Source organism: Triturus cristatus, chromosome 11 (genome assembly GCF_964204655.1).
Source record: "Triturus cristatus chromosome 11, aTriCri1.1, whole genome shotgun sequence".
Lineage (NCBI taxonomy): Eukaryota > Metazoa > Chordata > Amphibia > Caudata > Salamandridae > Triturus > Triturus cristatus.
In genome coordinates this window covers 60814286-60831408 of record NC_140594.1, presented here as the reverse complement: position 1 = coordinate 60831408, position 17123 = coordinate 60814286, and the positions used below count along the sequence as shown (strand labels likewise).

The 17123-nt window shown below is 46.5% G+C and overlaps 1 protein-coding gene across 2 annotated transcripts in view; it reads right to left on the bottom strand.

Moving 5' to 3' along the window:
* The window catches only part of TANGO2 (transport and golgi organization 2 homolog), a 545308-nt gene that overhangs the window by 93939 nt on the left and 434246 nt on the right, over nucleotides 1–17123 (bottom strand). For both annotated transcript variants that reach the window (XM_085635540.1, XM_085635541.1), the window contains one exon: nucleotides 2423–2576. In XM_085635540.1, the coding sequence (XP_085491666.1) occupies nucleotides 2423–2576 (154 nt within the window). The remainder of the gene's footprint in view (nucleotides 1–2422; nucleotides 2577–17123) is intronic.

The following is a 17123-nucleotide window of genomic DNA, read 5'->3' as shown; positions in this document are numbered from 1 at the left end:
GGTGCCCCTTCCGTAGCCATGAAAGGGGCGAAAAGCAGACTGAGGTGGACGGGACAACGCAGCAAGACCCAAGGATCGGGCCGTAGCTCGAGAATCCTTAAAGCGCTCCAGCGCCAAGTCTGCTTTGTTGCCGAAAAGGCGACGGCCATCCCAATGCATTTCCAGCAAGGTAGACTGGACATCCCCCGAAAAGCCAGACGTCCTCAACCATGCGTAGCGCCTAAGAGCTACTGACGTGGCAATCGTTCTGCCTAGTGAGTCAGTGGTATCCAGTCCAGAGTGAATCGTGAATTTTGCTCCGTCCCTCCCATCTGCTACGGCTTAGGAGAGAATGGCCCAGGCCTCCTCTGAGCACTGAGGCAGCACTTGAACGACCTTATCCCAGATATTATGGGAGTAGCGGCCCAAGAGGCACACGGTATTCACCGACAGCAGTGCCAAGCGGGAGGAAGAGAACATGCGCTTCCCAAGATAATCCAACTTCTTGGATTCCTTGTCTGGGGGAGCAGAAGGGAATACGCCCTTGGAAGACGAGGTTTGGACCATCAAGCTCTCAGGGGAAGGGTGTTGGATGAGGAAAACTGGGTCGCCTGGAGCTGGGTGGCGCCGGCGGTCAATTGTCCTTTCCACAGAAGCCCCTGTGCTGGGCTTGAACCACGTGCCCAAAAGGATGTCAGTAAGGGCTTCGTTGAATGGCAAAAGGGGTTCGGTGGAGGTTGCTGCCAGTTTAAGCACCTCTGTCAGGAGGCTAGTCCTGACCACCACTGAAGGGAGCTCCAGGCCCAGGGCCTCCGCTGCCCTTCGCACCACTCCCTCCTCTGTAGGCACCATAGGGGGAGAAAGCATGCCAAGGTCTGGGGAGGTGTCCAGACCATTGGCGGCACCCAGGTCCTCTCTCCAGTCCGGCTCTTCAAGCTGGTCTGCTAATGGGTCCAGTGACCCCTTCCAATCCTCATCACCACCTTCTGGGTGAAAGGGATCATCAGGGATGAACAGGGGAACAAAAGTACCCTCTGGTGTCTGATTAGATGTCGGCCGATGTAGGTCAGGCTCCGTGCCCATTTTGGGGGTGAGGTTGGGGACAGCGTCGGCCGGGGGCACGATCGATGCCGGGGCGTCGTCGCTGGGAAAGGTCCAGTAAGGTTGAACGGCGACAATACGATCCAGGCCTGGATCCATGGGGGTTCTCCGGCATCAAAGGCCCAGGACCCCCAACAGGCACCACGGGGCACGAAGGCGCACCGGCAGAGTCGGGCTGCCCAAAGATGGAATGGAGGGCTTCGTAAAATGCACAAAGTTGGGCAAGGGAAGCTCTGGCTCCTGGAAATGATGGGAGGCGCGGAGTCGTCCCGGAAGAAGGCACCGAAGACGGAGCCTTTGAGCGACGACGCTCTAGGTCCCGCACCGTGTCAGCCGACCGACTGGGAGTAGGCGAAGTGCGCCGGTGCTGCTTCACCTTCTTCTTGTGCTTCGACTTAACCGAGGATTTCGAAGACTTTAAGTGAGACGAGGTGTGGGGGCTCCACGAGTGGTCTCTGGACCTTCCTCTCGCGCGGGAAAGACGAGGAGCTGACTGCCGGGTCGCCAATAGCTTTTGGGACCGCTTCCGCAAAGACTTAGGATTCATGGCCCGGCAGTCGGAGCACGACTTTGGGTCGTGGTCGCGCTCTAGACACCAGAGACACACAAGGTGCGGATCCGTCACAGACATCAGTTTGTGACAGGCCTTTCAGGGCTTGAAGCCGGACCGATGATGGGACATTCCTCCCACGCCAGGAGTCAAAGACTCAAAAAAGAAGTCGACAAAAGTCGAAAAAGCTTAGTCAAAAAATGACTAAAGGGGTAGCGCTCTCTGGATCTGCGCTAGGCTGGCGCGGAGTCCAAGTAGGGCACGCAACATTAGCCTGGCGAAAATGACGCCAGCGACGGAGTCGACCGATGCCGCACCAACGCGCAGGGGTACTGCTAAGAAAAAATTCTCTGGATCCAGTATGACGCCTGGGGCTAATTCTAAGGTAAGGAATCTATAACTAACTGTCTCTTTCAGATACATGTTTTTGGTACATGCCTATCAAAGTATCGCTAGCCAGTAGCTCTCACTAAAGAAAGTGACCTTGTTGGTACTCCAGATCACCTGTGACAGACCCCATCCATCTTCTCACTCTACTCCTGCATACCAGCACTTGCAAGCCTGAGGCACGGCACCAACAATCATCTCCATAATGCACTATTACTTCTATGCAGCCCCTTTTACTCAGGTCCCCTTGGCAATGAGAAAAGTTACTTCTCCCTTCCGTACCCTGAAAAGGAGCCCCATTAGCAGAAACACCAGGGTGTCTGTCACCTATTCCACCCCTGGGATCGCACAAGTATTCTCGCTGCTGCCGGACGCTGGCGCTGGGTTTTTAGGCCATGTTCTTACGGATCTTCGTTAGTCATCACTTTAATGAGATCCTGCACCAGTTCCTCCTTGGAATGCCCTTGGCTTTCTTTGATGGCTTCGGTGAAGAGGTGTTTGCCATACTCCAGCTTCTTCCATGGCGTGTTCAAGATGCAGCAGCTCAGACCATAGACACCTAGGGCATTAGAGAACAAAGACAATTCAGACGAAGAAAGATCCACAGCATACGGCCATACACTTATGAGAAACTCAACTTAATCGTAAGGAGAAGAGGCTCTAGACATTAAAGCACCTCAAGGTTTAAATACTGTCTTGCAGGTAATTGTCCAATCCATCCCATAACGTTTCAGTTCACCTAACAAAGTGCACCTGTGTCTATGTCTGCTTCATGTCCCTGGTACTGAACCAAGGAAACAGGCAAATAGGTGTTAGTGACTGCATACTAGGCAAGTTAACAGTGGCATCTCCTACAAGATAAGAGTCCTTGTTATTGCCAGCATCGACACCAGAAAGAGCTATGGTAAATCTGACCCCACGCAGAGGCATGACACTTCAGTCTACGGAGGCTCGGAGAAGGCAAAAGTGACATAGATTCTCTCCCATAGGATATTTCCAACAATGAGGAGGCACTTACACTCTAACAGTATATAAAAAAATATCCAACATCCTAATAAAAGTGCCAGCAACCAGGTTATGGGAAAATAGATTCTGCCATGAACATTTGAACTACGCCCAAGAGCATCAGTGCCTCAAAGTAGAAATGCAGCACAGGGAATGGTACGCTGCCACACCATAGTGTAACTTTGATCCACGATCTACCATACTGACTCAGGAAGCGTGTACAATGGCCGAACATGGCCTGGACGACTGAAGCACTCACTCTGACATGCAAAACACCAATATTGAGTATACTGCTTCAATTATTACAATTCAAAATCTTTTTTCTTAACAAATGTACCTTGAGAAGTTGCTGCGCCTACGGAATTATATTACAGCCCCTTTTTTTGGGCTGACTTATGCCCCGAGGAAGCCCCCGATTGGGCTAAACGTGTTGGCCGTGTTGTTTACAGTGAAGAAGAATGAAAGGATACAAAGAAAATTGCCTGATTATTGCTGTGTAATTGCTGTTTTTTCTGCACTTCCTTTTCGAATACTCTGTTTATGTTGCCTCTCTAATATAAATAAATAACTTTCAAACAGTTTTGTCTTTTGGGCAGTAATGATTTTGGTTGTTTAAAACGTTTATAGAGGCTGACGCAATATTTCTTTCTTTAATTCTTTCCTTATCAAAGCAATCACAGAGGGGCACCCCCCGCACCCGATGTAGCAACTAAAGCAAATAGAAACGTTAGGTAAAAATCTATTTTCCATGAAGACTCGTCTAATTACATATTTCCAACATTAACCAGGGCTTGTTTGATGATTTCTATCTCCGTGTTGCCCAAGTGGGCAATGGAAATTAAATCATGCATATAGTCTCAGTTATGTCTGAGTGGGGAAAAGTCTGCAAACATGGTATAGCCAACTAAATAAACCAATAGTGATAACATTTACAGTAACACAATGATTAATAATATGCTAACCCTTACAGAATTACAAAGAACAATAAAAGAAAAAAGTATTGCAACAATGTGAAGCATAAAACTGAGATGAAGTGAAGAGGGCTAAGTACCAGGTGCTATGGGGACTCTATTGTCAGGCTAATATTGAATAATATGTAAATACGAGAAAGAGGACAATGAAGATTAAATTCATTCCAAATTATTGTTTCTTTAGTAGTTTTATAGAAAATAACTGAGAACATTTTAAAATTGACACAGAGATTAAAAGAAGTACAAATGTTGTGGGAAAAGAATAAAAAACTTTTAAGATTTGGGTATATCCTTATAAACGTAGTGATGATGGAAAAAAACCTAACTGACCAAAAAATGTTTGTTGTTTTCTGTTATTCCGACACATTAAATAGCCACTAAGCTTGCTGTCCTATTTGTAAGCATCTATAACATATGCTTTGGGGAAGGCTAACATAAAATATCGATTAGCCAAAACAATGAGCTTGGGTTCAATATGATAACCTAAAATGGCAGAAACTATATTGCGAGAAGACACAGAATAATCTTCGGTTGCAACCCTGCTTCAAGAAGCATGAATATAATAATCAGAAAGGATTAGTCTTCTTCCTAGAGAATATATGTTTTAAATGTATGTATGTGTTTGGGAAGTCTGTGAACACTGAAGGTAGATAGGTATTACACCAATTTTAACGAGTTTGTTCTTGAAAATTGAGCTAAAATAATTAAACATGCATAAAAATGTGACCTGCCACCTCACACACCTCTCCACTACATGCAACACTTTCAAAAGGCTAGAAATTGAGTATGCCAAGCTTGCACACCTCTGACACTTGCATGAAATGAAACTCCTGTCCACAAAGACCACTGTAAACAGCAATCTACCAACTGCATGTCACAAACGGAGTGGATATTTACTTGACTAATCAGACAGTGCTTTAGGTATACAAAGTACTATATAAAACCAAATACAATACAACAGACATGGTTTCAAGGACCCAGCAACAGGTGTAATTGATATCCTAATATAAAGTCTTCAGAAGAGAAAAGGCTATTCATTGGTGAGTGAAAGCCACAGACAGATGAAAGCATCCTGTACAAATCAACGTTGAAATACAAGACACCAGACTCCAGGAGAGAGACTGTCCCCATCAGATCAAACGTTTTGGGCTATGGCTGTGGAACAGAAATGATGGCAATTTGAGGAAATCCCCTATGTGAGGAGAGAGATAAAATTCAGAAGCAGTAACATAGAGGTGACCGGTCAAAACAGAGATGAGGAACTTGTGTCCTGGACATTCAAGAGACAATTCCCAGGTAATAAAATTCAAAGTTTTCAAAGTTTGGGAGAGGGAAATATGAGAAGAGTAATTTCTCTCATGTCTCAGAAGAAATTCACAGAGTCTGCTGGAACAGTCCTCAGTATGAAGGCTGGGCTAGAGACAGTGCCTTCCTGAGAGAAGTTATGCTGCTGCCTGTGGAGTAATCTCCAAGGATGGGCAGAATCCCAAAGAACAACAACAGGAGAAAGAAGCACTGTAGTGGATCCAAGGTCCTAATGACGCAGAACAGAATAAAATTGTGACATCCACTAGAGTTCATCAGATGAATGAAGAAGAGCAGAAGCAGTGTACAGGCTTTGCTTGGGGAATGCAAAACAAGCTCAGTACAGTGCAGCTCAGGTAACATAGAACAAGAAAAACACAATAAAAATGCTAGAAAATGTCATCAGCAATACAGTGATCCCAAACACAGTACTCAAAATTACGATCCAGAAGTAAGAAACAAAAAAATAAATATAAACAAACAACCTGAGAGCTAAAACGATGAAAGAAAGCAAGAAGGTATATGGCTCCCTTGCTGGTTGGAAAACTTCAAGCAGTCTTATAAGACCTTTAAATTCTATGGGCACTACCGGATACGAGGAGAAAAAAGGCCATCCTTGAGAGGGTGGGACTAGACGGATACCTATCGTCAGCAGTTTTGGAAAGCCAATTGGACCTAAGGAGAAAGTCCCTGTGCTTTATTCTACTGAGTGCAAGACTGATGATTAGAACCAATGACTGCTACCGTTGAAGATAGTAGAGTGCTGCTGGAAAAGAGTTTAAAATCTTTTTCTATCAATACCTAGCAGCATGTAAAATAACATCCCGAAGTAACATTTCTAGATGCAACTGAGTTGGCCTATCAGCGTGTCATGGACTTCCTCCTTTTTCGGTCACTTGCCAGTCGAATGGGTCTATAGGAAAGAGACCTCCTCTCCTTAAACCCACCCTAGCAGACAGACCTGGTCTCAGCCTCATTGTCCTACTCTAGCTTTTTCAGAACTCATCTTCTCTACTTTTGTCCCCAGCGGACCCTGGTATTTTGATTATGGGGAATTGAAGAATGTAGTTATTGTCGGCCCTTGGGAGCATTGATGAACATTAGCTACCTGTGAAGATCTGTGTATGATATAGAAGGTCAAACCAAGGCTTATAAAGAAACCATAATTATAATGAACTGACATTCTCTTCTGGCAGTATTAGACACTGGTGGCCTAGACACAAAGGTAAACTTGTACATTAGTAAATCAACACATGTAAGTTTAATCTTACACTTTTGACTAACTTTACTACTGGGCTCTTCACCATTTAAGAATGTAAAGTTACTCAAAAGTGTACACTTACATCCCCACCACCTAAAACGAGGTGGAGTCAAATGTATGAGTGTGAAGTTACTACAGCCAGCACGGATCAGCAGTAAGTCCAGTATTACACATGGTCAACCACAGATTATGCAATACCCTGACATGGAAAATAATGGAGGTAGGGGCTTAAAATGGAACTCAATAGCAAATAATGATACATTTAAATGAAAAATATTTTTAAATAAAAATACATTTAATTTTACCATTTTAAAAAGTTATGTAACATTTTTATTAAAATAATTAAATCAATATCAATTAATTCAATAGACCACTTAATAATTTTAATAGATAAAAATGTATTTAAATTTAAGTGGATTTTCTCTTAATAGAATCTTTAAAAAAATGTAATTTAATATAGTTAAAATAACGATTTCATTCAAATTTAAGTTAATAGTACTGTGTTTTTTATTTTGTTCTACATTTCAACACCTCATCAGGGGTAGCAAGCGCTATATAAATGCAAACCTTTTTACCTCTTCTACCCTTTTGCTATCCTTCTCAATCCAAATAACTGACTAACATATCCACCACTCAAATTACTTTCATATTTCACTATACTAATTCACCACTAACACTGTATGGGTTCCAGAGTAGCGAACTAATTGCTGAAAAAGCACTTCAGCCCCCCATCAGGGGTAGCAAGCGCTATATAAATGCAAACCTTTTTCCCTTTTCTATCCCTCCACTATCCTTCTCAATCCAAATAACGGACTAACATATCCACAACTCAAATTACTTTCATATTTTCACTATACTAATTCACCACTAATCCTTTATGGGTTCCGGAGTAGAGCGCTACTCGCCGAAAAAGAGGTTTAATGCCTAGTCAGGGGTAGTAAGCGCTATATAAATGCAATTACAATTAAAATAAATATATAAAATGTACATTAATGTTTGACAAATATATTTTTACTAGTTATTTTCAAGTTTAGTAAAACTTTTAAAATGTTCCCAATTTTATCATCGGGAGAACTCCTCCTTGTGGTAAAAATCGAGGGCACTTGAATTTTGCATGCTTCAGTCTGGTAATGCCAGCTTATAACAAGCATGATGGCCTCCTGGCATTGATTTGACTTAAGATACGTCCCCATTTTTGTAAAGGGTTACTGTAAGAGTTAACAAAAAACGCTATTAGTTGCAATCACTTTCTAAAAATACGTGCCGTTCCTGGCACATTTACTACAATCGGAAATATTTTAAATCGTGAAAAGACAGAACAACGCCTGCACCGGTGAGGAGCCTATTCGGATATTAGGAGCTTCTGCAATAAATGCCCTATGTGTCAATTATTCGTGCTTTCTAATCCTCCCAAATCACAGCTACGACCTCTGTTGTCATCGGCATCCTCTTTCACTGGGCATGGATAGAATGGATTTGGTCTGGCTGCTGATGGCCTCCTCCAATGAGTATAGATATATGTTAATGGACTGTGCCTCTTGATATATCCAGAGGCCATTCCCTAACAGAGGCCAAACTTGAACGATGGCTCAGGCAATGATCAAAGTCTTCTCTGGACTAGGTTTCCTACACCAGATTCTCAAATTGAGACTGCATGTTGCCCTTTGTACCTTCTGCGATTCGCGGTCATACACATTTACCTGATTTGTACCACCTACATTATGAACTTATTGTTCTCACATGCAGGCAAGAGTAATAGCAAGCACTGTGAAAGATACATTGGTTAACAGAGACCCTGATTGTGTGCTGCAAGGAGCACGGCAGGGACAGGCATATCCCTGCATCTCCTCAAGGCCTGTGTAAAATTGCAATCAAGTGCAACATTTTGTCAAAATTATGTGAAGCTATGCTAAATTTCATGAAATTAAATTTTCCAGTACCTCACATGAAAATGGAAAGAAATGCATGTCTTGGGTTCAAAAGGAAAATGTTGCCCCATCTAGGGAGATTGGATTGAGGAGAAATTATCTCCGAGAAGAAATTTTCTGCACATCCGAGACATTTACTGCTCAACTTAGTCTCCCATGAACTAAAATTATGCAAAATATTTGTAATTTTACGAGGTTCATAAGTTTTGCAAGGTGAGAATAATTTTATGGCAAGACTGGAGGATAACATTGCTCTCCCCGCAGAGCACTTTATTGAACAAAAATGCAACGTAATTCCATGCAAACATGGACTTCGAATCCTTCTGGCTGCCTAACAAGGCTGCTGCCCAACATTCTCCCTCGCTGAAAGCTGCTCCTCGGCGGGTCAGTATCTTGCTTCATATTCTCCAGGAAGGAAGGTATTTGTGGAGGATTGAGAAGAGAAGATGGGTGTTGAGTTCTGTGCTGTGATAAGAAAGGATATGGAGAATTGCTTCCAGTTTTTGGAGTAGTAGGCTGGGAAGAATTACATGGATATATTACTAATGATGATTACTTTAGTATTAACAGATGATTTACAATGTGATTTAATATTACAAATTTCAAACCTGTATGTCTGTGCAAGCACATGTAGAGAATTTTGATTAATTTATCACTGCCTTCTCCCAGTAGCTCATGAGCTACTGGTTGCTTGCTCTCCAGCTACCTGGAAGCAGCTTTTTCTGCGCGCTTCCCAGCCTACTAAATTAGAAGCTTTTGCTTGGTTTAATTAATATATGTATACCAAAATGGAGTGTATATTTAATACAAAAAAGTGTGTATTTCAGAACTCATAAGCTGATGTTTAGAGGACAGTGGCTGAAATTCCAAAATATATTTAAAGATATTTGAGGATAATTCATGCGGTGCTGGGGAAACATGACTAATATTCCCTTGGTGCCAGGGGCATTACAGCTATGGCTATTACCCATGGAAAGGCATTCCACATTGATCAAGCCTTTTTTTCACATTACTGTTGGGAACCATGTCTGATGTAATGAGGTGATCACTGCTGTCAATACTTGCATGGGGCGTCCACTCATGTAATCTTCTATGATGTGGTCACTATTTCAACACTATTAATATTGGTAGCTCAGGGTGATGTACATTGAACATAGGTAACTTTTATTACAGGAGTAGATAGTGTGCGAAAGTGAATAATCATTTACATCTGAAAATAGCCATATGTTCCAGAGAGACCAGCTGAGCTCTTGGATACAGGGTTTCTGCAGTGCATGCCAGTAAGCATGAACATTTTACTGATTACGCCCTTTGGTTGACATGAAAAAGTCAGTACATTTTACAAGATGTTGCGGACATTACAAGACTTATTTTTGTATATGGAAGATGGTGCATCAGTAGAAAGCAGAAAGTGGCACCGAGGTGATGTTTACACAGCTGTCGAAAATAGCTGTGAGAGAAGCATTAACTGCTTCAGAAATATTGGGTGAGGTAAAAAGAAAAGTCTTGAGAGATAAAGACTATATTTTAAGCCATAGAATAGGAAGTAAGTGAAGGAGGTGTTTTAGAAAATGGCTGAGATGGAGGAGACGAGCTCTAAGGTAACTAGTGATTTGTTACTAAAGTGTATAATAAAGTGTCTTGTACAAAGAGCTCAATAGTTCACTTAAAGGTGCAGCTCAAAGCGATCAGGTAAAAGGAAAAGGGAGAACGCCTCAACTGAGGAATGTCGGTCACTTTCAGAGGAAGTGGAGAGAAATAGCAGAAATATTAAAGGCAGAAAGTATCTGAAGAAAACTAAGCATTTAAATTAATAAAAGAAGGAGGACCCTTGTTGCAGTACACTGAGGGAAGAAGATCACCGCACCGTTGAAATGAACAGTTTTGTTTATAAGCAATTTTATTGTTTTTACCAAGAAAAAAACACCAGCAAATCAGTTTTGGACATTGAATTTGACAGATCATAGTCAAATACATGAGCCTCCCATGATTGAGGTTCCCCAAAAACGCAAACAGATAAGCAAAGTACATCCACAGCTAGACTATCCCATAGCACTCAACCATTTGCCTCACACTCTGTGATACTTTTTGGGGCAGCCCCGTGCCCCGTACATGGACTTTTCTTGTGTGGCTCACCAATCCACCCCCCCACCGCCACCTCCCAGAGCAGGGCGGATCTGGACAGTTCCAAGATGCAGCTATATCTCGCTTAGCCACTACCATTGCCATGTTGAAAAACTATTTTTCATTTCTAGACCCATCCAGCCACTCCGTATTCCCCAGGAGAGAGTGTCGCGGGTCATGAGGGACTTCCCACCCCAAAATTTCTGAGAGTTCTTCCTCGATGTCACCCCAGAACCACGCCAAATGGGGGCATGCTCACACCATGTGGAAAAAAATTGTCCGGGTCATGACCACACCTCGTACATGAAGCGCTCGGGTAAAAACCCGCCCGATGGAGGCACACTGGGGTCAGGTAGGCAGCGTGCAAATAGTATAGTTGGACCAATCGGAGTTTGGCCGATGCCGTCACTGTCTTGGGTGCCATGAGGGCATCGAGCCAGTCCTTCTCCATAGCACCCACCCACTCCTCCCACTGGCTTCGAAGGCGGTCTAATGAGGTCGGGGTGTTAACCAGTGTCTGGTAAATGCGGGAGATACCCTCCCCTCCCCAGGTCATCCAGCATGGTCTGCGCTTCAGGAGGGCTGTACTTCGGGATCCGAGTGTCGTCCGATATATGTACGTGGAGGGCATGTCGCAGCTGCAGATATTTGTAGAACTGTGATGGGTGCAGTGAGTACCGGGTTCGGAGGTCCTGGAAGGAACGCATGTGGCTGCTCGCCCACACATCCACCAATTGCGAGATTACTATAAGGTCCCATGATCTAAAGCCCTGTAGCCCGCTGACCTCTCGGAGCATATTGCCATGCCAGAGAGGCGTGCACCGAGTCAGCTTGAGTGTCCATTGAGTGTGACGCAGTGCTGCCTGCCAGGCCAACAGCGCAGAGTGTGTTACTTCTGGTAGGCTGGACGGGATGGACTCCCCCTACATCAGAGATTGGATTCTGGGCAGACCTAATTTGCTCAATTCCAGCCTGTAGGCCGGGTCGGACTAGCTGCCATTAAACCAATCATGTATGGATAGTGCGTCATCCCCATGCTTCCATCGAATGGAGGAATCCGGCATAGGGTCAGAGCCAAGCATGCCCTCCCCCTCCCCCATAGAAACTTAGTGGCGATACGGTCTAGTTCGCGAAACTAGGCCCTCGGAAAGCAAAAGTGGGTGTTCTGGAGGACATAGAGGAACCTAGGGAGCATCATCATTTTAAACAGGGCGATTCTCCCCAGGGGATTCAGAGGTAACGCCTGCCACTTCTGAAGTTCTGCCTTTGCTTTCTTCACCAGCGGGGTAACATTGAGGGACCAGCGCAGTTCGGGGAGAAGGGCCACTCATATCCCCAGATATTTAAAGGACTGCCGCCGAATCGATATGGTGGACTGCCAGTCGTAGCATTCTCTGAACAAGTGTAAGGGGATCAGGACCGACTTGTCAGGATTTGGCTGGAGGCCGGAGGCTTGCCCAAAGGAGCGTAGGATCCGAAGGCAATGAGGGTTGGACCGAGCAGGATCAGCTAGAAAAATTAAGACCTCGTCCGCGTAGAGAGCGATCTTGTCCACCTCCGTGTTGGGCCATTCCCACCCTTGAACGCGAACTGCTCGAGGCGTAAAGCCTGCGCCTCCCGTGAGGTGATCTGTTGTAGCCGCGCCTGTTGCGAACGCTTAAGCTGGCCCTTAGCAAATCTCCGGATGGTGGCTTTGCTCGCTTCCCACAGGGTGCCTGCATAGGACACCGACCCATCATTGGTCAGAAAGTACTGCTTAAGCTCCGTCCCCACCAACTTTTGAAATTCTTTATCCTGAAGAAACCAAGTGTTCATTCTCCATATCGGGCGTGCCAATGTGGGGGGGGGGGGGAGAGGCAACCGTGCTAAGAAGCACCGGAGAATGATCTGAAATACCCCTTGGGAGGATACGGACACCTTGAATCGTGATGCAGTCAGATGACGGGACAAAAATTGCATCTATGCTCACCTGCGTGTGGTGAGCTTCAGAGGTATGAGTGAATTGTTTGGTGTGAGGGTGCCAGACACGCCATGCATCGCTGATGCCTAGGGACTCGGGCCAGTTTGTGAATTGCTTCCCTTGCGCAAGTCTAGCGTTGAAGTCGCCCCAATGATCGTGGGTCCCAGTGGCAAGGATGTCAGCAAGGCAGTGGAATGTTTCAGGGTTGTCATGAGCATCGAGGGGGGTGAGTACATAGATCTGAGATTCAGGGGATTACCACCCAGCGAGCCACAGAGGGCCACCGACATTCCCTGGGGATTGTGTATAACTCGTGTGAGCACAAAGGGAAGGGTGCGTTTCAACAGGATAGCCACCCCACGGGAACCCCGGGCGAATCCAGAGTGCCCCACACTGTCATATCCATAGCGAGCCAGGAAGGGGGCAGTGATTACCCAGCAAGTGTGTCTCCTGAAGTAGGAGGACCTCTAGACCGAGGCACTGCGCAGATCGTAAGACAGCCATCTGTTTAAGTCAATCTAGGAGGCCGTTGTCGTTCCAGGACAGAACGTGAAGGGAGGCCGTTGGAACGGGTAGGTCAGTCATGGCGGCTGGTGTACATAGTGGTGGTGTGCAACTGCGTACAAAGTTGTGGGTATACACGGGGTTCACACCTATGTGGAAGGGCGCTTCTGAAGGGGCCTTGTACACCCCATGAGAGATTATCAGAGAATGACTCGTGATGGCTGGTACAACAAAACAATAAGAAACAACATCAATGGGAAAAACAATCCCGGTCCCTCCCCTTACCCCTCCCCCCACCCTATACTTCGAGAACTGAAGCATCTGTCGGCCCCCTGAATGAGACAAGAACCAAACTAGAACGTTCGGGTTGAGTTGCGTGGAGGACCCCTCCATGTAGACGGATGTGCAGTGTCTCGGCAGAAGGACATTGAATCGGAACAGAAAGTCTGCCGTGGCTCTGCGCCCCTGGGGTGGAGTGGTGGGGTCGGAGCATGGTCCCGGAGAGACTGCACCTCAGGCAGTGCCCCTTGGCTTCTCAGAGAGTTGGGCTGCGGGAAAGATTTGAATCCGCCCTCGGTGAGCCTCGTTGAGCAGGTGACGGGGAGCCAGGGATGGTGCGCCGGATAAATGGTGCCTGGGGCGGGGAGGAGAGTCTGAGGGGCTGGAAGAGTCTAGGGTTCTGTGGGCAACCAGGCTCGCTGATCTGGAAGCCGCTGCCTGGGACGGGCGCCTCCTGCGAGATTGCGTGCGCCGTCGGCACTGGTGCCCTGGCGACCGAGGCCTCGTGGACTGAGAGCCAGACGGCCAAGGGGACAGGTTTTGCCGCTGCCGGAGAGGACGTTCCTCCGTCAGCCAGGACCAGGCAGGGGTCACAGAACTGCACATGTCCTTGGAAAATGACACCAAGGCGTGCAGGGAACTGAAGCTGGTATTGAAGACCCAAGGATCGCGTTTTCTTCTTAACGTCCATGTAGGAGCGGCGTTGTTCTTGCACTTCCTTAGTGTAATCCGGGAAAATCATAATAGTGTGGTTTTGGAACTTGAGAGGTCCCTGGGAGCGTGCCTCGGGCAAGATAGCATCTCGGTCCTTGAAATTAAGGATTTTCAGTTTAATAGGGTGAGGTGGAGCCCCAACAGGCGGCTTCAGTGCGAGCGGTCAGTGCGCTCTCTCCACCATGAACCACGCTGAGAGGGCTTCCCCGGGCATCCATGACTTGAACCAGGTCTCCACAAAGGCGGCTACCTGGTTCGTCTCGACCCCCTCAGAAAACCCCACTAGGCGGAGGTTGTTGCGGCATGCACGTTTCTCCGCATCTTCGGCCCATAATTTGCATATTAGCACTTTGTGCTTCTTGGCACTATTTCTACTTGACAAGTGCTCCTCTAAATTTGTTGTGGTGTGGGCGGAAGATCGGGTGAGGAGGAAATAACGGGTAGGGTCTAAACCTTTAGGTTGATTTGTAAGACCCATCTGTCTGGCATGATGGATCTTCAGGCACTGAATCAATGCTGTATCATGCCACCCACCCGCCTGACATGAATCGTGGAGGACAAACTAAATTAGCTTGGTAGTCGCTGCAGCATGGGAGGACAAACTGCAGGATTGTCAGTTCCCCATCCTTGGTCCTAAAAATGTTGGGCTGTCTGTTGGTACACTGGTTTGGAAGCCTGATGTTGCTTTCACTGGTGACAGTAGCCCCGAAGAGCATGCTGTGGCTTGGCTGTCTAAATCGCCCTTTGTGAAGAGTACAGCATTTCCTCAAAGAGTATGGACCCATCAAAACGTACATCTATGAATGATGCCTGCACATAATCAGAAAATTCGGTTGACTTCATTCATATGTGCCTTCTAAGTACAATACTGGTCTCAACTACCCTGCCAAGGCTCTTGGAAGTGTCCAGGCCTGCACGTATTACGTACCTTGCTGAATCCTGCCCATCATGTGTTGTCCAGATAATTTCAGAGGTCTTCTGGGAGTATCAACAAGATCTTACTTGTTACATCCCACTGAGCACGCATCTACCTGCTCAGTAATGAATATGCTACTTACCAGTATGCATCTGTTCTTGGCATGTAGGGCTGCTGACATTCATATCTGTGCATAGATCGCCGCCTAGTGTTGGGTCCGGATGTTTGCACGTTGTTGTCCTGGAAGAGTCTTCGAAGTATCCTTGGATAGGTGACTCCTCCCCTGGACTACAGTGCGCATGGGCATCCTCTCCATCCTCAGATTGTTTTTCGCCATTGTGGCAGTGATGGAGTAGATACAGAAAGTGATGACCATGCTTGCAGTAATTCTGAGAGCTGCAGCTGCGACAGGCGCCGGGGAGGAGGGAGGGCGATATGAATGTCAGCAGCCCTACATGCCAAGAACAGATGCATACTGGTAAGTAGCATATTCAGTTCGAGGCATGTGGGCTGCTGAATTCATATCTGTGCATAGAATACATAGCAGTGCCCTCTATTGGCGGCGGCTACCCGTGCCAGCTGCAGCGGTCTGAAAAAGTGTTTTGAGAACAGCCTGTCCTACAGCTGCCTGCTGTTTTGACTGCACATCTACGCAATAGTGTTTTGTAAATGTGTGTGTAGTGGACCATGTGGCTGCTCTGCATATATCATGCAGGGGAATATTTCCTAGGAAGGCCATGGAAGCCCCCAACTTACGTGTTGAGTGGGCTCGTGGTGGAATAGTTAATGTGTGTGTTGCTTTTTGATAACAGATTTGAATACACTTAACTATCCATCTGGCTATCCCTGCTTTGGAGATGGCGTTACCTTTGTGGTGTGGGGCAAAGGCAACGAACAGTTGTTTTGTCTTCCTGAAGGGTTTAGTCCTATCGATGTAGTACATGAGGGCCCTCCGTACATCTAGTGTATGTAGTGCCCTTTCTGCAACAGTTTGTGGGTTTTGGAAGAAAACTGGCAGTTCAATAGTCTGATTCATGTGGAACTGCGATATTACTTTGGGCATGAATTTGGGGTTGGTACGTAGTACGACCCTGTTGGCGTGAACCTGTATAAATGGCTCTTGAACGGTCAGTGCCTGGAGTTCACTAACCCTTCTTAGGGAAGTGATCGCTACAAGGAAGGCCACTTTCCAGGTAAGGAATTGAATCTCGCATGAGTGTAGAGGTTCAAAGGGTGGACCCATCAGGCGTGTGAGGACCAAGTTGAGGTTCCACATTGGAGCCGGTGGGTGGCTTGGTGGAATGACTCGTTTGAGTCCTTCCAAGAATGCTTTGATGGCAGGCACTCTGAATAGAGAGAGGTGCTGCCTGGTTTGCAGATAGGCTGAGATTGCGGTCAAATGGACACGTATAGAGGTGTACGCCAGATTGCATCGATATAGGTGTAAGAGGTAACAGATGATGTTTTGGATGGATGCGTCCAGCGGGTTGATGTCATTATTACCGCAATAAATGACGAACCTTTTCCATTTGGCTGCATAGCAAGCTCTGGTAGTGGGTCTCCTGGCCTCCTTGATGATGTCCATACAGTCAGGTGGCAGGTTGAGATAGCCAAACTCTAGGACTTCAGGAGCCAGATCGCCAGGTTCAGCTGTTGCGGATCTGGGTGCTGAACCTCTCCATGGTTCTGCGTCAAATGCGCGGGTTTGATCCGCAGCCTTTGATGCGGCACCACGGAAAGTTCGAGGAAGGTGGTGTACCACGGCTGGCGTGCCCACGTGGGAGCAACTAGGACGAGTGTCAGGGAGTATTGTCGGAGTTTGCGAGCCACCAGCGGTATCAATGGCGCTGGGGGAAAAGCGTACGCAAATCTGCCGGACCAGTTCATCCATATCGCATTGCCCTGCGACTGCGGATGTGGGAATCTGGCGGCGAAGCTTTGGCATTTTGCGTTTTCGCTTGTCGCGAATAGGTCTATCTCCGGATGACCCCACTGCTGGAAGTACGGTTGGAGTACTGATGGGTGTAACTCCCACTCGTGCATCTGGTGGCTGTGTCTGCTGAGCAGATCCGCCATCTGGTTGTCCTTGCCAGGGAGGTGTTCCGCCATGAGGAACATGTTCCTTTGAATGGCCCACTT